General features: G+C 38.2%; 1 protein-coding gene across 5 annotated transcripts in view; it reads right to left on the bottom strand.

Annotated features, from left to right (window-relative positions):
• Positions 1-21,965, bottom strand: part of DCAF6 (DDB1 and CUL4 associated factor 6) — a 74,250-nt gene that overhangs the window by 47,746 nt on the left and 4,539 nt on the right. For all 5 annotated transcript variants that reach the window (XM_072348764.1, XM_072348755.1, XM_072348746.1 and 2 more), the window contains exons 2-4: positions 12,526-12,587; positions 7,623-7,715; positions 3,208-3,393 (exon numbers count right to left, since the gene is read on the bottom strand). In XM_072348764.1, the coding sequence (XP_072204865.1) occupies positions 3,208-3,393; positions 7,623-7,715; positions 12,526-12,587 (341 nt within the window). The remainder of the gene's footprint in view (positions 1-3,207; positions 3,394-7,622; positions 7,716-12,525; positions 12,588-21,965) is intronic.

Genomic DNA, 21,965 nt, shown 5'->3' on the forward strand with positions numbered 1-21,965 from the left:
GAAAATATCAAGGTAAGAAAGGAAAAGCTGGAACTTGATGATCCTTAAAATCCCTTCCAACCCAGGCCATTCTATGAGTCATTCTGTGGTTCTATGAAAGAGCTGTACATTCTCCTCCTATGCAATTAACATGAGCAGTAATAAAGCATTTATCTGAATAAAAGTAAACCTGCAATAGCATTGTATAAACAAATTCTTCAAAAACATGTTTCAGGAACTTCTCTCTTTATATCTATTCTGTTCTCCCTAGATTTAAAACTATTACCCAATCATCTCACAGTTCATAATGATCTAAATTATTCTTTTTCAGTGTTTTTGTGTTGCCTGAAAAAGTCACAGATTTCAACTTTCAAGTGCAGTATAAACCCAAAATGCATTCAAATTTATAACTACTACCTCCAGGACAAATCACAATAGATTTTGTTATTTGAGAATCAGATGAGTCAAAGTTCTATAATTAATACAATGATGTGGTTATATACAGTTGGGTAGAAAGATCACAAAATTTCACATGACTTTCCCACTCCAGAAAACTCATAGTGATTAAGTTGTGTTACACCAGAAGCTGAGGCTTACATCTCAGTCATTTGCTTCAAAAGAACTGGTATTTACTCCATTACACTTCCACACGCCAAGGCTTGAACAAAAAAAGGTCTGCAATGCCCAAACAGGCTTTTAATGTTCAGATATCAAAATGATTTCAGAAAGTAACAGAATTAAAGCCTGAAAAAATTTTGTAAACCTAAGTATTAAAGACTTTTTGAAGATAGTTATCAACTTTTTGATATGTAAAACCTCAGTGCAAAACAGGCAAAGAAAATTCATTTCAAGAAAAGGCATTTTTAAAACAGTCAGTGCTGTAATGGGGACTTCTATTAATGATATTTTAAAATAACAAAAATAGTATGGATCTCATCGTTCAAAACAACAGTAATGCCCTCTTTTAGACATTATCTGCTGAATAAAACTAATCCCCAATGCTACCATTTTGAGTGTGCAGTACAGCAGTCAATTGGCCGTGCTCTCTTCAACTAATGATTTTGAGTTGTATTCCATACAAACAGATAAACATGAGAAAACTATGTGGTAAATAACAAATCTTTCATTTTGATATGCTGGTCTGTTGGGCAGTCCTTATCTCTTCTAAACTGTTTGTAAGTCTTTCTTTTTTGCCTGTTTTGTGGAGTTTGATTTCTTTTCTTATTAATATTTGCCTTTGCCATCTGGTCTAATAGTTGGAAAATCACATGCCATTGCTACTGATGACAAACCAACACCTTCCAAGAGCTGATCAGCAAGCATCTTGCAGTAAAAACTGTCAGTGCTATTTTCTAGCCCCTGTTGACCCTTCTGACCCACAAGTCCAACTGGCAACTGCTTTCACCAAACTTTTCCACTTTGACCATTTCTTAGCAGCAACACCTGTTGACAGTCATTTCAATGTCATCAACCAAATTGTTGGGCTACCCAAGTCCGAGCAAATCAAAACTCAGGATTGCAACTGTGCCTTCTAGTGATTGTACTGTCATCAAAACTTCCATTTACTGAACTCATAGTAGCTGACCCCAAGACCCTAAGCTTCAGGCACACAAACTCACTGCTCTAATGACAGACACTACCTTAATGTCTCCTCAGCCCAGTGTCCATAATCATTCTCCTATTCTCCTCCTCCAAGAGTTTTTGCTGTTTTTTTCTTAATACAGAACTCAGAGCTAGCTACCCAGGAAACGCAAACCAGCCGAGCCATTAACTTGCTTCTCCTTAAGTCTGTGGCCAGCCATCAAGCAGGAACATATTTCCCTGAGAGGTCAGAATGCTGACCTGATAGACCCCATCCTCAACCAAGGACATTTCATCTTTAAGAAACAGCATCACTGCCTCCAGATGTTCGTACCAAAAGGCAGGGTTTATCTGAGGTACAGAGAACATCCAATCAAGTTGCAGGATTCTCAGACTAACACACAGACTACTATATATAGTAAGCTCCGGTGGCAACTGAGGCAGTTTAAGCTTCTGGCTGAGGGCCACAGGACTGCTGCTTTACAAAGGGAACAGTAGTTTCTCAGTAAAAGCAATCTCAAAACTAAAAGCAGGAAATGCATATCTGGGAGCCAGAATAACATTTTGCAAAGCTGAAAATTAGTACATATACTACAGCCTTGAGCTAAACCCAGGCAAAAACAACCATATAACAAAATACAACAGATAAACCACAGTCCCATAAACGTCTACAGAGTCAATCATGCCAGGTTGGCTTGGCTGTCTGACCTACAAGACTACCAGCAGACAAAACATTTCTGACAAATCCTTTAACTGAACATGTGTGATATCAACTGTAAGGACACTTCTACTATGTGATCGAAAAGGAATCCTCACACAGCCTTTCCACACACCTCAAATGCAGTCAGCCTTAACAGATTAGTAAATATTTCGTTCATTTTAAATGCAAAGAAAAAGACTTAGAAATTTGTTATGAAACCTCAGCTAAATAATTACAAAAGCAATGGATTTGAGGCTTTTACTTTCGAACGTCATACTTTTAACCTAAGAAGAAAGTAGTATTACTTCTCTCATTTTAAAAACAGTTAAGCTTTACAAGTAACAGATTTTGCAGTCATTAAAATAAATATGTAAATTCTGATCATCTTCCTAAACTCAGCAGCACTTCCCTTCTCCGCTTGCCTATTTATATGAACAAGACAGACTTTCAAGAGAGGACTGAAACGCTGGATCTAAATTTACACATCATCAGTTAACCAGAATACAAAACAGAGAAATCACCTGAAACTTCAAAAACGTTCTTGAGATAAAATTATTTGCAAATAATCAGTAAGAATTTTTTAGGATTTAAACTGTGAAGAAGTACTAAACCATGGAAAATATTTTTATTCCTCCACCCAGCGCCCTCCCAGATAAAAATCAAGAGGTGAAGCACAGCCACCAACTCCTCCTCTGTCAGTTCAGGAGGAAATTCACAGCACAGTTTAAACCATTTTTGCTGCAGATTATTATTTTAATGAAGATCTTTGTGGCTATTTTATTCTCAACTGATTTCTCTTCCAAAGCCTGATCTGTAAGAACAATAATCAGAGATTGCAGAAGGAAGATTCTTTAATTCTCACTTTCATCATCTGGTTAATATTTTGCACAAAAATACATGAAGATATGTACTCTATCTTAACATTATCATATGCTTTTGTGTGTTACCTCATAGGTGGTTCCGTAGTGGCACGTATACTGGCATTGTCTGTTGGTCTCCGCATCCTGCTCAACATTAGTATAAAAGATGACCCCATCACCGGAACAAGATACAATCTGTTTGTCATTGGTGCATGGTAGGAATTTTGCACTAAAAATATTAGCCCGGTGTCCTGAACGAATGGTTGTTAAAACCTATGAGAGAAAAAGAAAGCCTTTATCAGGTTAATATCTTCAAAGCAAATAAAGAATGGGAAAATAATACAGACTCGGGTACTATAAAAGATCACTCATGTACAGGCTGCCATTAATGCATAGTTTAATCCTAACATAAAAGAGAAGCTTCCTTTACACCACATTTCTTCTAAGAAATGATTGGTTCCACATTGACCTATGTACTTGCCTAAAGTCGTTTGCAAAACTTAAAGTTATGAAATCCAACTGACACGTTTTGTTTTTAAAACGCTAGGTTCATATCACATCAGGTTTCTCAAAGGAAACCATCAGTCTGGGATGATAATACAGCCAGTCTGCATGCCAGTGAGAGATTCCAAAGATAGGGAACACTGTGGGTGCAGGAGAGAGCATCATTCTAATCCAAGCCAGCTTTACGCACTTAAATAAATAAATAAATAAATAACACTACCTGTACTATAAACACACTTTAAAAGAAGAACTGAAGTTTATAGGAAAGGATATTTTGAAGCCGTTCAATAAAAGTTTAAGAACATGATCACTGGGAAGCAAACTAGATGTGTTTAGGAGTTGAATTCAGTCTCAACAAACGTCTTTCATCCACAGTACAGCAGAGAAGCATATAATTTATTTTACCATCACAACTGGTTTTAAACACCTTGTGACGACTCTTTTTTGTTTACTAACACACTTTTGATTAGTCTATTAAAACTAAAAAAAATAAATAAATCCTCCATATACCTTTCCTGCGCACTGGTAAAAATTCTACACTTCAGTACTTCTTCCTGCCTGCAAATTAAATGCATTTTCACCACTACCTATGGGACAACTAAATATACAAAGTTGTTTACAGTATTAAAATGCCTTCAAAATTTCCACTCAATAAACTTAATCAAATAAAACATTATGTAAATTAAGCTGCTCAGTCAGCAGTAACTGATGCATTTCACATCTTTCAGCTTATACTAAAATTTTACAGGGTATTCAAAGCCTAATACAGGAAGAAAAATAATTAACCGAAGGACTGCACATTCATTTTATTTCAATAAATCTATTAATTTAGATTCATTCACATTTTCAAATCTTCAAAGCCCAGATATTCAATGGAACGAAAAACTCGTTTCAAGGGAATAACTCAGAACAAGAAGTTCATAGGGCACCCTAGTTCAGCTAACAGTTAAAAACATATCATCTAACAAACACACCTCTGATTTTAGCTATCGTTACTACGTATTAAATCACTGAATGGCTTGGAATGGAAAGGACCGTAATGATCATCCAGCTTCAATCTTCTGCCATGGGCAGGGCTGCTACCCACCAGCCCAGGCTGCCCAGGGCCCTATCCAACCCAACCCTCTGCACCTCCAGGGATGGGTCCCCCACAGCTCCTCTGGGCAGCCTATGACAGTGCCTCACCACCCTCTGAGCGAAAAGTTTCCTTCTAACTAATCTAAATCTCCCTCGTTTAAATTTAAACAAATTATCCCTTGTCCTATCATGATCACACTGTGTAAAAAGTTGGTCTTCCCATTGGTTAGAGGTACTTCAGGAGGAACGGGGAGGAACTCAGACTGGAACCCCCAGTCTGAGTTTCTGCCTTAGCCCAACCATTGTGGTGGATTATCACTGTGTTTGTTTCAATAGAGCGCCACACCCTGGTGCACCCAGACAAGAATAAAATGGCTCGCTTTGTGCCCTCCACCATCCCTCAGTTCTCTAGCTAGACTGTACAGTGTAGCAATAAAGAGCATTAAAGTATTACAGCATTTATTATCTACAGAAGATTTTCCATGCCCTTCTTGACTTGCTCTGTATACATCCTTTCTCACATAACAACCAAAACAGAAATTTAACACACATAGACAACCTCTAGAAGCCTATCATTAGCTACATGGAGTAAAACAACACTACCACCTTACTCCATTTGAACATTACCATCATACAGCAGGTTACAGATGCTTAGTAACTGAGTAAAAACAGGGAAGATATGATTTCAAACATTTTTCCAACTACTTGATTAGCTGCAATATCTCAGATATTTCCACAACTTCTGCAGCTCCTTAAGTATCACATCACACAGAAAAACAATTAAGTAGGCAAAAATTAAAGATTTCAAATTGCAGATCTTAAGAGCTCAGATCATATTTTTGGGACATGCTTACTTATTCACACAGCAATCCTAGAGAACCTTTCTTCATCTCTAATGATACATATTTTCCTCCAGGAAACAGTAAGCAAACTAAGCACACACACTGTGGAAAAGGAAATCAAAGAGGTAAAACACTATTTTATTTGAAGATTTTTTTATGTTTATTTTTTTGCCACATCACTGCTTGACCTTCAGCCTATAAAAGCTGCATGCTGCAAAACTGTCCATCTTATTTTAGATCCTACAGCAGCTACTAGGCCGTCATCTCAAACCCTGAAGTGTTTTATGGTGACTTTGTTATTATTTACTATAATGAACAAATCAGTAGTTTATAAGCTACATTAAAAATAGATAGGAAAAAAAAACAAAAAAACAAACAAACAAACAAACAAAAAAACACTCAAAGAAGTGGTTTCATTTATTTTCCACTTAACTTATTTTTTTGTAAAAAGGCTTGTTTAAACAAATGCAAGCCAAATATCAGAGGGTTACAAAGCCTTTCAGGATATGGTTAGAGATCCCATTTAAGGCACCTAGCAATCATTTGTAATTCAGCCATACGAACAGCGTTTCTTTGAAGCAGCCAAAGCCCCTTTAGAAGTAAAAAGGAAGCAAACCTAATGGAACCTTTTCCTAATGTTAAAAATAGCAACCTCAGCTCTGGAGAAGATATAATCTCTCAGCTGCACTAAACACAATCCAAAGCTTCTCCAACACTTTCTCACAAGCTCAACCCTTTTCCTCTCTGAAGGCAAACCAGGCTACAGACTCAAAAATCTTAAGCATAACTACTAGCAAGAATTCTGTGTTCACACAGGTTTTAGCTAACAGAAATCCTGACTTACATTTAAAGGTTCTGGAAAAATGAGTGCTCAACCTGATGTACTTGTAGCACAAAGTGTTTTAGCTCCAGACAGTTAAATTACTTATTGTGTTACTGAGACGCCTGAAACATTAATTTGGATGGAGGTTATCAGTCTACAATGGGTTGAGTGAAACAGAGTAAGAGAGGAACAATCCACAAAGGGAATTATTCTCAGCCATCTCAAAATATAACCAAGTGCTTATTTTTTGTTTCAGGCTTACAGTGACTATTAGAAACCACAGTAGTACTTTTCTCCCCAGATACACTAACACAAACATCCTAACTAATCAAACTCAACATTTTCCAAACATTTTTCCTTCAAAGGCACACACTAACAATATTCCCATTTGAGGACACACAACACAAACTGGAGTTACATAAATTCTGCCTCAATAAACTCCTATTTAAACTCCCTTCCACCATACCAACCACACATTTTGTTTCTCCTTCTACACTTAATTTTTCAGTACCTCTTCTAGGTTTAAGTGTCAGCCTCAGAGAGAGCATGGAAGAGTGGACTTTGAACATTGCTGCAAAGGATTCCCAGCACTGAAGGACACAGCTCAGAGCGTCTGCATAGGAAAACTGTGGATGCTCAAAGAGTAAATTATGGAACAATGCTACAACATGACACATGCTAACCGATATTACAGGTAGTCACTTGACTGGATCTTAACCTGTGCGAGTGCAGAAGTGGGAAAGCCAAGTTTTTTACAACACTTACCTTCACAAACTTGCTTCCTCCTTCGCGGTACAAATCTTTCTCCATCCACACGCACACAAGACAACGCCATTTTAAATGGTAATCAATTCTTTTAATACACATTGACACTTCATTTCAACAACATTACATTACACCGACAACTCAGTATATTGAATACAGCAGAAGCAAGTACAATATTTTGAAGCTAAAATGAAGACAACGTATCTGACTATAAAATTTCACAATTACTGAATGCTTTTGCTAATTCTGACACTAATCTGTTGTGAGACTACATTCCTTTTGTGCCAGACCATTTACCGTAAAATGGGATAATGCCTCTGTTACAAGGGATTAGAATACTAAGGTTTTAAAGCACTGTGAAGTTTAATTCTCATTTACAGAACACTACAAAGTGCCTGATATTATCTTTGTCAGATAATAATTAGTTTCTCTTAAAAAATAATAACTTAAATCTCACTTGAAAAATACGAAGTATTCAGAAACAAACCTACCTTTCTGCTGTAAGGATTGGTAATAACCAGATTCGTGTCATCAGAACCAGATAAAATATATTCTCCTGTATCATTCCAGCAGATTGTATTCACCTGCATGAATTAATTTACAATTAAATTAGACTTGCATTAGAATTTTCAGACTATTAAAATGATCAACATACTCTACCTACCCTACACTACAAAAAAAAAGGAGTTAACAAATGAAACTGAAATAATGCCACTTTTCATCAGCTAGAACACACATACACCAAAAATTACTTTAAAAATAAACTGATAAGGGAATCACCCACTTCACCTATGGCCTCTCCATTTGCAACTCAGCTGTTTCCTTTGCTCCTGAAGAGTCCATTAGGTAAATTAAGCCTTCCCACAAAGATTTCAAATCCTTCAATTTTATACACGCAAGTGCTTTAATGTAGCAAATATGCTCCACAGAGTTCAACTCTGAACTTGAACTACCGTCATATCACTGTATCTTCACAGTATCCAAATTCTGAACATCCACTGCTATACAGACTTCTCAGACATCGCATCTTCTCAAGGATCCTATGAATAGTAATACAGAATCCATCCCAGATCACCGTCTGAGGAATGCATCCATGCTGGGAAAGCCAAATCCTACAGTGAGCTGTGAAGTCATATTGGGAGAATTTTACGATACATTTCTTTACCGATCTTCCTTTCCCTAATATTGCGTTCAGCACTGTGTCAGTGACATAAAGCTGTGAACTCAAAATCCAGGAGACTCAGAAAGTATCCTTAGAGCAAGTAGCTCATACGCAAGCAGCAAAGACTGTATGCATGACCATTATTATTTCAAACTGTCTCTGAAATAGCTTTAGCTGTCAAACTACAGCAATCAGCGTTTTCCAATGGCTGTTTGCTGTGGGCAGGTTAACTGCTGTGATTTGATATGAGTGGACTATATCATCTGTCTAAACTCCATTTTTTAACATTCTTTTCTTATGCTTTCTTTTGATTCAAATGTCTCATTTGTGTAAGCCTGAAAGGCAAAAATCTTTTTATTTAAAATAAGAATACTTGAGTAACTATTTTAAGCATAGCTCAGTTGGAGTCCTTCTTCAGGCATAGCTGTAAAACGAGTATTAGCTGTTTGCATGGATGGATCACCTGGGCAAGTGGATTAATTACCAGAACATTATATATTTGTTGATGATCTTTACATTAAATACAGGAACTAAAAACACACTAGAAGATGAACAGAAACACAAATTTCATTCTGTCAGTGTATCTATGCACGGCAGATCTGCACCTTCCATACTGCAGCTTTGGTTCATATTCCACCCTCATATTCTCATTTCTATTAATACCTATTTGAAATGCAAAGTTATGGAAAAAAAAAAATGGCTAGGGTGACTGGAAATACTTTAAGCTTTTGATTGTGAATTTCTGCTAGTCTAGGGGAGAAAGAAAGAGGATATGACACAAGTTTATGAAATCATTCATAGCAAGGCAAAAGTAAGAAATAATTTCCCATAGCTCTTTACAATACAGGAAATGGAGGGCCTTCAATGAAAGCATCTAGCAACGTATCCAAAATAAAGGTCGATTCTTCTATGGCATTTTACTAAAACTGTAATTCATTGTCACAGAATATTTGCCAAAGAAAAATGACCAAAAACAAAGATGCAAACTTTGCTTCCATTTGTCTGTTGAAGTCTGATGTGTTCTCCCTACAATACGCTGGCCACGTCTCTGCCCTCTTCAAAAAATCAGTACTGGCCACTGCCACAGCCAAGTCAGCAGGCTTGACTGAACACAGTGCTGTGATGTGGCTTGGCTACTCCTGCAGCCCTGGCTGTCAGTCACCAAGAACTACGCATTCAATTAGCCGTTCGATCTATTCAACACGGAAGTAAACCGTTCTGATAACTACAGTACTTAAAGTACATAGTCAAGAACAGTGCAGTATTAGAGTTAGTACCAGCACTAGAATGTTAGCTTTCATCTACATTTCTTTTCAGGCAGCTAAATACCATGACTGCCCTTAAAGAAATCAAAATGCTAACACAAGGTTACAAGAACAAAACTGTGAAAACCACAAGAAGCTGTAAAAAGTAGAGACGGGAGGGAGAAAACAAGTGATGTGAGAAAGAGCTCGCACAAAAATTTAACTTAAAGGGGTAGAAAGGATGTCCGAAAAGCCTGAAAGCAAATATAGTACAGGAAGAAACATTTAAGAAGAAACAAAGGAGAGAGACAACAATTATACGAATTACAACGTCACAAGCCTACACAAGGCATCAAACATCTTCCCTTTAAGTTCTGATTTCATTCAGGTTTGAGCAATTTCAGCATACCCTACTCAAGCCAAATTTGGTTCAGAAAAACCATGAAGCAAGAATAAAGCCTACAACTAAATAAGCTTTTAATTCTGTACTGGATCACCTTCCCAACACTGCTGCAAAAAAAAAGCAAGCCTCTCAGTGGAATAAGCTTGACTTTTATTTCCCCAGAAAACAATGATTTTATGCGAGCAATGAGTTAATACACTACGCTTTTCAGTGCTTAGTAGACTTCACTGACCAACATTGTATTACCCCGATAAAAACACACGCACAACTGAAAACAGACGGCCAATGACAGCAGATTAAAAAAAATCCTCACCCTGTTCCAATGTAGAACACACTCTTAAAATACATTACCAAAGGAGGACTACCTAGAAAACTGGTTCATAGTGCGGCACTGTTTAGAAAAGCTATACATCTATTACCTTCACAGCCACTCAATACACAGCTGAAAGCACAGCTTAACAGCTACTACACAAGGATTTGAAATTCTTCACCTTAGGGTCAGAATAAGAGAGACGACAGACTGAAGTGACAGAAAATTAAGATGAAAAACACAGCTTCTTTCCTATTAGCTTCTTTTCTATTCGGTATTCCACGCTTTATCATCCATAAAAAATTTTGTTTGCTTCTCAACTAGCCTTGAAAAGAAGTAGTAGGTACTTTTGTCACTCAAATAGGTAAAAACAAATTTATCATAGGAACAGAATCATCTAGGTTGAAAAAGACCTCAGAGATCATCAAGTTCAACCACCAACCTGACCTACTGAGTTCCATCACTAAACCGCATTCCTCAGTGTCAAGTCCATACATCACCTCTGTGATCTCCTCAAAGGGAATATAGGAGGCAGCCAAGCCTTGAGGCTGAAAATTCTGAATTTTCACTCACTCCTTTGTAATGTACCAGTAAAATTAACTCTTTTGTAAACAGAATATGTTAACAGTGTATAAAAACAGAAGAAATGAAACAAAAATGTCTTCAGAGACACATCAGAGAGATCTCTCAGACACAGAAGGGAGTGAAAAGGCACTACTTGTCACACACGGAAGAAGAAGTAAGAACTACATGTTCTAACAGTATGCTAAAAATACTGCTTATAGTAATTTAAGCATAACTTTCAGGACTATGTCTAAAATGTGACTTGTTCACAAATGCTCTGATGAATGAGAGATGCGTGTTACACCAAAAACTTGAACTGAAAATCTATACATAGAAACAAGCAGTTATTCCCTCAGGTGATCCTCTCCCTTCTGTTTTACACTGGATTCTTTCCTCATACCAAATGAACCATCTACCTACATATTCTTCAATTCTACCTTGTTGGTTTTCAAAGGATTCAATCAAAATGTTTTAGAGCTGCTTCCTTCTCTACTTACTTCACCCTTAGTTGCTACCAGTCCAATGCAGCCAACTTCAAAAGAAAGCATCTCATCTAATTTTATAGACCTACAACTGAGCTACTCACCCTCTTAAGCTCCCTTGAGAACCAACATGGAAAACAGCAACTTCTGGGCTAAACTCTGAGATGGCAATACTCACATCCCCCAAACATGCAGGTGCTATGGTAATATTAACACTACAAAAATATGCATACTCCAAGTAATTCATAGAACTGTCATCCTGCCTCAAAGATGGTGTGACTGAGTATGATTACACGCAAAGGCCTAATTTTTGACAAGATCTCTGTCTTGTGTAATATATAAACCAAATGGTAGGTAGGAAGTTAGACTTTTATCCTCCATTAGAAAAGTAAATTTGTGCTTTAAGTATGTTGTTCATCATTTTTGGTAACACAGTCTGCTTTACAGAGAATATACAAGTCAAAACTCATCCCCCAGAAGAATACAAATGCCTGTAAGAAAATAGCAAAACTAGAAACCCTCTTAGTAAGATGTCTATGACATGCATTCCTTATGTTTGAAATGTACGCCCATTGAGCAGTTATAGTGGGAGAGAGTGGGAGGGAAGAGACTAATATAATTTACCACTGATGGCACAATCATTTTAATGAGGAAGGACATTGCAATCCTTACTTTACTTCTGCATTTACAACAGTAACATAGCAAAAAAATCTTATCCCAGTAGATGAAATTTCTTCATTCAGAGAATACAGCTATGAGTATTTATTCACTACTTCAATAATTTCATGCATAGGCAAGTAAACCCAACTGGTATTTTAACTTGTTTTCTGACACTGGTGAATCAACATTACATTAAAGCATGAATCCATTCAACATTAAAACAAATTTCTTTGCTTTTTAAGCACGAAAAATAAATCACTTAAAATAGTGCTTTAAGTCAAAAAAGCGTATCAACACAGCACAAGATGGTTCCACTTAAAGATTGGTTCCAACTGAAAAGACAAGCATGTGTATTCCTGGCACATGAGCATAACTCATTCAAGTGCAGTGCTTAAGAAGGAACAAATAACTAGAGAATTCAGATGTACATTTCAACATGCAAACATTTCCGGCTCAGATTTAACACACGGTATTTGCATTTTTAAATCAATGAAGTATTACTGTGGCAACATAATCACTATTTAACAACATTTAACAAACAAACAAATAAAAAGCAGCAAGTCACTTACACATCCATCATGCACATTCAAGGTTGCTTCAAGTTTTAATCTTTGGATAAATTCTCTTCTCCCTGTGAAGAAAAATATTAATTACAATACTCTTTTAAAATGGAAGCATGAAGAACTAATTTAGATCCTACTAATAGACACTTGCAGGTATAAACCTAAACAACGAAGAACCAGAATATAAGTGTCAGTCTCGAAACAATTCATATGGTTTTCATTTTGCAAATGTTAAGATAAGCATCACATCTGCTAGTTCTCCCACCACTTTCAGTGGTGTACAAATGGCAACTCTCACAATTCACAGGTTGGAGGCTGTCCTGAAATGAATTTCTGTAATATCAAGAATAATCCTGTGGGTTTTTTGGTCAACTTTGCTGAAGACAGAAAGTACAATGTAGTTTCAGAACTAAGAGATCTAGCAAAAGGTATACAAAGGAGAATGTGTTTAGGTCTCGAGTAAAATACGATCTCAATTTCAGCAAACAATTGGAAGACCTTTAAAGTATTATCTACAACTCTACATTTGCTCTTAAGCAAGAGAAAACTCAACTTCAGTTTTGGTATTAATGCTGCATTAAAGTGAAGTCCAGTCCACTGCACTTAACTTTTGGAAAGGTGATATAAAAAGTAGAGATGAGGGAGAAAAAAAAAGAAACCTATAAATGCATATTGACTACAACAAGGTCCCATGAACTTTATGCTCTTACCTGCATGCTAGCTGCCATCCAACTGCCATTTATAACATTGCTACGCTATACAGCTGAAGAGCAAAGAAGGCATATTGAAAACAACATCCCCACTTCTCCAAGTTCTTAAATGAAAGCAGGAAGTATTTGGTTAGAGAGCCTCTGCATCAGGAAAACAGGTTAAAATGAATGTAATGATCCCTGGAAAGTATTTTCAAAAAAGACAAATATTGGCAAGCCTGATCTTTTCACTTAAATCCTAAAAGCCTGTAGACTCCAAGAATATTGTCTTTTCTATCTATTTCTAGAGCTCTCAGAACAAAACTCTAGGTAAGGTATTAGGCTGTATTGTTTCTGAATACCACAGCTATTGCATACACTCCAAATTAATTTTCCCTAAAGGGAACTAAGGAGCCACAGAGAGAAAAAATGCAACAGAAAAGAACTCTGCCCACACAAGAAAGCTCTACACTTCATGGCTTGTTTTGGTTCAGATGAAATGGGAGGCCCCATTTAGGCACCCAGCCTTGCTGCCTCTGGCATTCCAGTACAAATTTGGAACCACAGTTTTTCTTCTCTGTTTCCTCTGAGTCTTCACTTGTCCCATACACTCTCCTGAACAACAACAACAAAAAAAGACCACCTGATATCCTCAGCTGACCCCTCACAAACCAGGCTGCCACAGGCCAGACACCTGACTGAGAAGCAGGCACAGAACATTAGTGCCACGCACCCTCAAAGACACGGGGAATCTTCAAGCATTACAAGCTCCAGCAGCTACAACTGCGCCTCAGCAAATGTGCATCCAGCCTTTCCTCCATGAAAAGGCATGCTTTGGCAGCCAGACTTTCACTACTACAGCTCAAGTACCGCAGCAGACTGTAGACAGCATACATTAGCATACCATATTACAATAGCAGCATAGAGTTAAACTTCTTTCCAGTACCCTCCCTACGCTGCTTGTGGGCTGTTTCCTACCCAAAATCAGGCTGACCTCAGAAAATTCAGAGATAGCCCAGGGACTAAAGATGAGTAAGAGACATGGTAGAAACGTCAAGATATTTTGCCTCCAAAAACCTTTCTTTCTTCAAGGGCTGCTTTAAAAACAATGCCTCAATTTTATTATGTCAGCCCACAATATCAAAGGCAGATGTTGGTGGTATGGCAGTAGAGAAAGAAACTCCTAACAGCATAGACAGGCTCTGTAAAAGCCCAAAACTGGGTTTGTTTGGTGTTTTTGTTGTTGTTGTTTTTCTTAAATACATGCCATCAGAGAATTAATGAGAGGATGTCTTAATACATAATTATTTCTGTTTAAGTAAGGTCTGCTTATGAGAGGGTCAAGTGACCAAGCTGTCATGACACACATTAGCTCACTGGACACATGAGGCTTGTTTTGAAACTCTTGAGGTCAAACTATCTATGTGAAAACAAAACACCAAACAAGCACTGAAATTTCAGATGGTAGTGGTGACCTCCCTGTGAAGTGTTTATGTATTGGAAATCTGGAGTGCTATAAAGCCAGCACTCTACCCACCCATTTTCACTCAACACCATGCACTTCCAAAACCTGATTTTATGCCCACATTTTATGTATGGAAGAAACACCACCTGATGCACTCATCATACAAGCTGAAATATGGGAAAGCAGACAAAAAAAAATAGGCATGGATGCTTACTTGTACATTATTTCTTCAATATGCAACCCTGCACATCATGCCAAACCAACGATGCCTTGCCAATGCGCCTCTCCAGAGAACCACCTCATGATGGTACTTCAGAACACGTGACAGCAGAAAAGCTCAGTGCTTCAAGTACTTAAGACCTTTATATCACTCCAGATATTTTCACTGAAAAAGTAGAGATCATTTCATGAAGAAGGTCTAGACTTGAAAGTGTGTTTGTGCTACGCAGAAATATAACCAAATTTTAACCCAAAGCTGCACCATCAGAGTATCTGAAACTGAAAGGTAATCTTTATTCTGAAAAACACCAATAGATCCTTTTTGTCAAACAAATGCTCATTTAAGTCAAGCTGACTCTTCCCGAGGCCAAGTCCCTCGGTGCTTGCTTGCTGTGACATTTGAAATGCCCTAGTTTAAAACTGAAACAGAGCCAGAGCCTGATCCCACTGCAGGGCACATAGTAACTCGCTCTAAGAGCATTGCAAGATTTCTCTTGGACCTCCGGCACTGAGTTCATACATTTGTGAAGCTGCTACATGAGATGACGACCAGTCCAGTTAATTTGTAAATAGTTTATTTCATTGGACTGTGTCATACTCCGCACAATGACTAAGTTGATATAGTAGCCCCAGAAGTAATGTCGCCTATTTATTTCCACGGAAATTACTACAAAGAGCACAGCAACACTGGCTGTATCAACACAGCCACCACCATCAGCTGTGCATTTTCACCATCGATAAACAAGAGCCTGCATGCTGCACTCATACAAATGTGTACCAGTGGAGGTGACCCAGCGTCACTGTCACCACTGCTGAAACACACCATCCACCGCCTCACCGTGCTCACATCCACTGACTGGTGTCCAGAAATGTTCATCAGTGCTTGCTGAATGCCACTAGGTGCCACTTCTTCCATATGGAGGAGTTCAGTGACACCATTTTTGATCCACGTGCACTCCCACGTCAAGACACCGTTCTGTCAGACTGCCCCTCTGCTGCCATCTGCCACACAGCAACAAAACGCAATGAAATATGAGCAGAAAGGTTCAGTCTCTACTGCCATACCACCAAATGCTGACTGTGATATCATGGGCCAACATAATAACACCGGAGGCATTACTTATGGAGCTGTCCTCACATCTTTTGTTCTGTCTCACTGTTTTCCCTTAACAAATAAATACCATATAGCAAACGGAAGTCTCCGTACATCACACAGTTAACAGGACTACAGAAAATAAGCAATGCATTCCATTTCATCAAGAAATGCTAAAATCCTTGAACACAGACTGAAATCTTGAGAACACGTACTAGCTGACAGACTCAGAGTGGCCCCATTTTATAGACATTGAATTCGTGACACAGGAAACCAAAGCAATTTCTCATATGAGAGAGTGAATCAGCAGTAGTGCTAGAAACCAAATCCATTAGCGTGACCCTCCAGGCCTTTGTTCAATGCCCTCTCTCAGATTTCCTAATAGCTCTGTATAAATGCCCCCAAAACAGTAACACTTGCTTTTATCAGTGTTTAAAAGTCTACCTTTCAAGTTGCTGTGGACAACTGCTTCCTTATGATTTAAGTTCAGAACACATAACCCAAATTCTTCCCTACTTTTAATGATAATTCATCTACATTAAAGGTCTGAACACTGCACAGAAACACAAAATATTTTAATTTCTGTGAAGAGACCTACTTGCCATTTTAATCTCTAAGAGCTTTGTTGCTAAACACTTAGCACCAGATGACTTAGTGTTAATCAAGCTTGCACTTAAATCCTAAGACACTTCAGAATAAGCTTCACGTATTTAGAAGCACAAAACTTTCACATATTAGGACAGAAACTACAGAAGGTACAACACAGTGCCCACAGTTCCAACCCAGCAGGTCTCCTGGTGAGTACACTGACAGAAAATACAGTCTCACAAGAAAGAATAAAACAAGCTACGCTGAAATTAAAATAAAATAAAATAAAGTTGGCCCTGCGATGTTATATACACTAAGATAATTAGTAACAATCCTAGAAAATATTTCAATGTCTGTTTTCTTCTATCAAAGCTGCAAGAGTAAATTACTGCAGGTAATAACACAGATGTGTCCGCATCAGTGGAAGCATCTCTAATCAACTTTCACACATATTCCAGATTCTAAGTGCACCCACTCCTGAATATAAGCTTGCATAGGGCCCCATCATTGACAAGACCACAAGCACTGGTGCTTTAAGGTGAATAATCATGGATAACTTGTTCAATTGTTGTTTAGCGTCTACCACATTTTATGCTTGAAGTATACATAATAAATTAAAATCAACTATATTAATATCAATTCTTTAATTGCTCACGTAGCATAAGTGTGGTGTAAATCCCAGGGACAGCATTTTATCTGCAAATTCTAAATAACAACTTGTGAGAGACCAACCACGACACAGTGGCAAGTACTAAGTGGATTTCATTGACAAGTACGCCGTATTCTGACAGCTATCCTGTCCCCACGCTGGCTGTGTAGTTTCTTACCACACACTGCAGCTGAGCAGAAGATAAAGCAGTGTGATTTCATGACAGGAGAAAGGAAAACACAGTTTTCAGCCGGTTGGTTATTCATCTGGTTCATTACAGCACTTCTTATGACACCTGAGGCTAATCAGAGGCTCCATGCTTCGGCAAGAGCAGAGGATGTCTATGAAGCAGAAACAGGGATTCAACTGCCCCAGTGCAAAAGCGATGACTGCTGGCAACAGAACTACGATCTTCTGTCACCTCCACACATTCGGACAGACAACTACCATAGCATGGAAAATGGATACACAGAAAAAGCTACTGGAATCAGCTCTTAAGCACACTGCCAGGCCCCAGTTTGCCTCTCAGTGCTCAGCAGTGCCCACTGCCTCTCCCCAGCAGCTGGCACAAGTCACCATGCGGTTATTCCCTGGCTGCTTTTGGCAAAGGTGCTGGGGTAAATAAAATTTAAAATAAAATAAAATAAAATAAAATAAAATAAAATAAAATAAAATAAAATAAAATAAAATAAAATAAAATAAAATAAAATAAAATAAAATAAAATAAAATAAAATAAAATAAAATAAAATAAGAATAAAATGAGAATAAAATAAGAATAAAATAAGAATAAAATAAGAATAAAATAAGAATAAAAATAAAATAGAAGAATAAAGAAAGTCTCCTATTTAAAGTTGCCTAAGCTAACTCAATCCACATTTTTAAATAGATTAGGAAGCGATTAGACAGAAGCTTACCAGCATATCTAAGGAGACATGCCTTCCAGCAAATATAAAGCCTTCTGCCTTTCCTGCAAAGACATGCTGGTAAAACTGGGAATTTGGACGGGGTAGAACTGAAATGAAGCTTTTACCATCCTGCACACTTACCTCATTTAAAATACTGTTTAATCTTAGACAGTACGGGAATTACAAGCCATCTGCTTTGGAGCAAGAAGCAAAGTAGAGACACAGAGCGCAACAGATACAGATAAGTATCCCTGTGAGATTACATGTGTAAACACTCGGAAATTGCCCAGGATTAGGGTTTAAAAATAGGTGACGTCAAAAGCTGAAGCAGAAATCTGAGCCTTGCTAGTAGATGACTATCAAGCAACACCGGTGATATCAATTGAATGATAAGCGGGTATTAAAAACAGGGGGAACAAAACAAGCCTTACTTTTCAAAGTTGTTGGGTGCATTACACTGCATGCGTTCACCCTTCTTCACTGAAAAGCATTTTCAAGGCATATAAAATAAAAACAAAGGGAATCTCATTTTCCCTCTTTTCTTAGGAAAAGTGAATAATAGGAACTCGCTACAGAAATAGCTACAAACCAATATAACCTAAATAAAGCTCAATAGCTTTCTATGTTGGTGACATTTCAGTAGTTGAACTGAGCTAGATAAAGACCACCATGTTCACATCACATTCAGCTCACAGGGCAAGACAGGATGAACCTCATCTTCCTTCTCACTAGTGACAAGTGATAGGAAGAGGGGAAATGGCCTCAAGTTGCGCCAGGGCAAGTTTAGGTCGGATATTAGGAAGAACTTCTTTACAGAAAGGGTGGTTAGGTACTGGAATGGGCTCCCCAGGGAGGTGGTTGAATCGCCATCCCTGGATGTGTTTAAGAGCCGTTTGGATGTGGTACTCAGGGATATGATTTAGCAGAGGGATTTTAGAGATGGGGTACTGGTTAGGCTGCGGTTGGACTTGATGATCTTCAAGGTCTTTTCCAACCTGAGTAATTCTATTATTCCCCACGATACCTGTCAGATAGAGAGCAGCAGCATCCATGTGTTCAGCCTCCCAAGGAAAGCCTACACACCATTCAAGAAATACATTAAAATTCACTGATGTTTATCTGATTGCATTTTGTTGTGTTTATATTCAGCATTCATTGAATCAAACTACATTGAAGCATTTGTGATATATCTGAATCAATAACTCACTGAACCTTAAAGATGGACAAGAAAAGCTGAGACTTTCACTTCATTAGTGAAAGCTCCAGCTTACTTTGAAGGTTGGCATACCTAATAACAGACTGATCTCCTTCCTCCTTGCCAGGATAGGACTAGTTTCAAGTATCAACAAGTTCTTGATACACGATCAGCTATATCCCACTAGGCTATTTCGGGGACATTTAAATCAAAGAAGATCAAGAACCACAAGCAAAGTCATAACAACTCATCATATTGCAGTGCAGCGTTTTAACAGCGACTACACGTATACGCTCAAAGGTCTGCACTCATGCAATCACAGGAAACAACCCAACCGGAGGAAGATTACAGGGAAAGAAAAAAAGAGAAGAAGAAAAAAGGATAACTAAAGAGATCTGCCCCATCACTGCCCCATCCTGAAACACGTGAGGACTGCTCCGAAAGTATTGCCTCCTATGTTATAATGTTGGCCACGACACCAGAGGTGGATGTTGGTGGTACGGCAGCAAAGGCTGAACCTTCCCACCATTATTCTGTTACGTGTTGTTGCTGTTCGGCAGATAGCAACAGAGGGGCAGTCTGACAAAATGGCATCTGACATGGAGGTGTGTATGGAGCGGGAGAGGTGTCACTGAATTCTTCCATGCAGAAAAGATACTGTTCACTGGCATTCACTGACACTTACCAAACATGGACAGAGACCGATCAGTGGATGTCAGCACACTGAGGCAGTGGGTGGTGTGTTTTACCAAAGTGAAAGGCAAGCCATGTGTTCTGGACAGCTGTGCACAGCTGTTACAACACAAAAGGAAGAGTGCCTTGATCTGCTCATCTGTGCAAACTGGTTAGTGGTGGTGACTGTCGAAAAACAGTGCTTTGTAGCTGAGCACATACTCTATCAAAAAGTATTACTGCGCTCTTTTTATCTGCTGTAGTTTCCATGGAAATGAGCAGGAGGCATTACTTTCAGAGCAACCTTTGCGCAAATGCAGTACACAATTTGTTTTTGCAGGAGACAGCTTTCATGTATCCCAGACTCATTATTACAAGATCAAGGTGCAGCAGAACGATGAAGCTGTCTGAAATAACTCTGTATCAAGAAACTGGCATTTACAAAGCAAAAACACTTCTTTCGTACTGAGCACCTTTAAAAGCATACTGTATAAATTTAAAGGAAGTGCTGCAATCACAAAATGAAAAGGTACATAAAGCACACGCAAATCTATTGACTCCAGCTGTCTGTATGGGAAGATTAAAACTCCAAAGTATATGAAGCAAACAATATCTGCATCCTAAGACTGAATGTCATTCAAATAGCCTGATCAAATACACAAAGCCTTGGGACTACAGCACACTATTACATACATTTAGGTATTACACAATATATATGCATTACTATTTGTCCTTGGCAACTGTGAACACGCATGATGAACGTCCAGTGCACAGATATTACAGAAAAGGCTAATCCCTTAAAAACAAAAAGAAGAAGAAAGCTCATTGGCATAGGTTAGCTCATGTCAAGCAGGGGGGACAAAACTGAAGATAACTTAAAAGGAATCTCGCATTTCCAAAGGACTGAAAATCAGGTTTTTTTCACAAATTAATACACATAAACAGAAGCTGCATTCCTATCAGTCTCGCTCTCCTATTTCAGAACAGAGTGACCAAAGCACCAAGTAATCCTATATTCTGTGTATCAATTTTCTGTTTAACGGAAAACAAACTGAAGTGACCGCCAACACTGCGACTCCTGCTTTGAGGAGCAAGATGGGACAAAAAACAGGAGGCACAAACAGTAACAGAAAACAATCAAACCACAGGAACACAAAAGGAAAAGGTAACTGAGGTCAAGCCAATGGTACCATTAACTGTGAGCAAAGATCACCGAGACAGCAGCAGAAAAAGATAGCAAATGTACAGCCGCACAGCACTGTGCTGTGCTCTGCTTTCAAGCACGACTGGTTTCTGTGCCTCCACTTACATAGTTCAATTAAGCTACAGGTGGAATAATGTAAAATAGCTTCACCAATGCAGAAAGCGATGATGTGAAACCCTCTTTATTTAGGTTACACTGGTTTATAGCTATTTCTGAAGTGAGCTCCCCCTGTGTACCTAATCACAGCTAACCAGCTTCTCTTCAGTTATTACCTCGTCCAGATGATTCTGCTACACTGCATTTTCATTTTGTTTTGGAGATAGTGTGTTACTTTCGATAAATCACAGCATTAAAAGCTTTAAAATGGCTGTCTTGATTATCTCAGTTGATTTATTTGGAACATAAAAATAAAATAAAACCCCTTACTCTTTATGTATCAGGATCGGCCCTAACATTTTTAAAGAATGACTTGCTATAGACACGCACTGTGCCTTTCTGCTATCTGGTAACAGCTTTAATGAGATCATACCACGGAATTCACTTCAGACATATTCCCTTCTTAAAATCCTCCAAAGCCAAATCTGTTACCAACACGTCTCCATGACACACCGCTTTCTCAATTGCCCATCTGTATTTTTTAAGAGGATGAGACTCACTGAGCGTAGTGCTTTTACCGACAAAAAGCAAACAACAAGACATAGCAGCAGGTTTAAGGCAGTACCCAATCACTCTCCAGTGTTTTAAGAACTAAAAAGTGGCATTCTTT

The sequence above is a fragment of the Excalfactoria chinensis genome, chromosome 1, assembly GCF_039878825.1.
Source record: "Excalfactoria chinensis isolate bCotChi1 chromosome 1, bCotChi1.hap2, whole genome shotgun sequence".
Classification (NCBI taxonomy): domain Eukaryota; kingdom Metazoa; phylum Chordata; class Aves; order Galliformes; family Phasianidae; genus Excalfactoria; species Excalfactoria chinensis.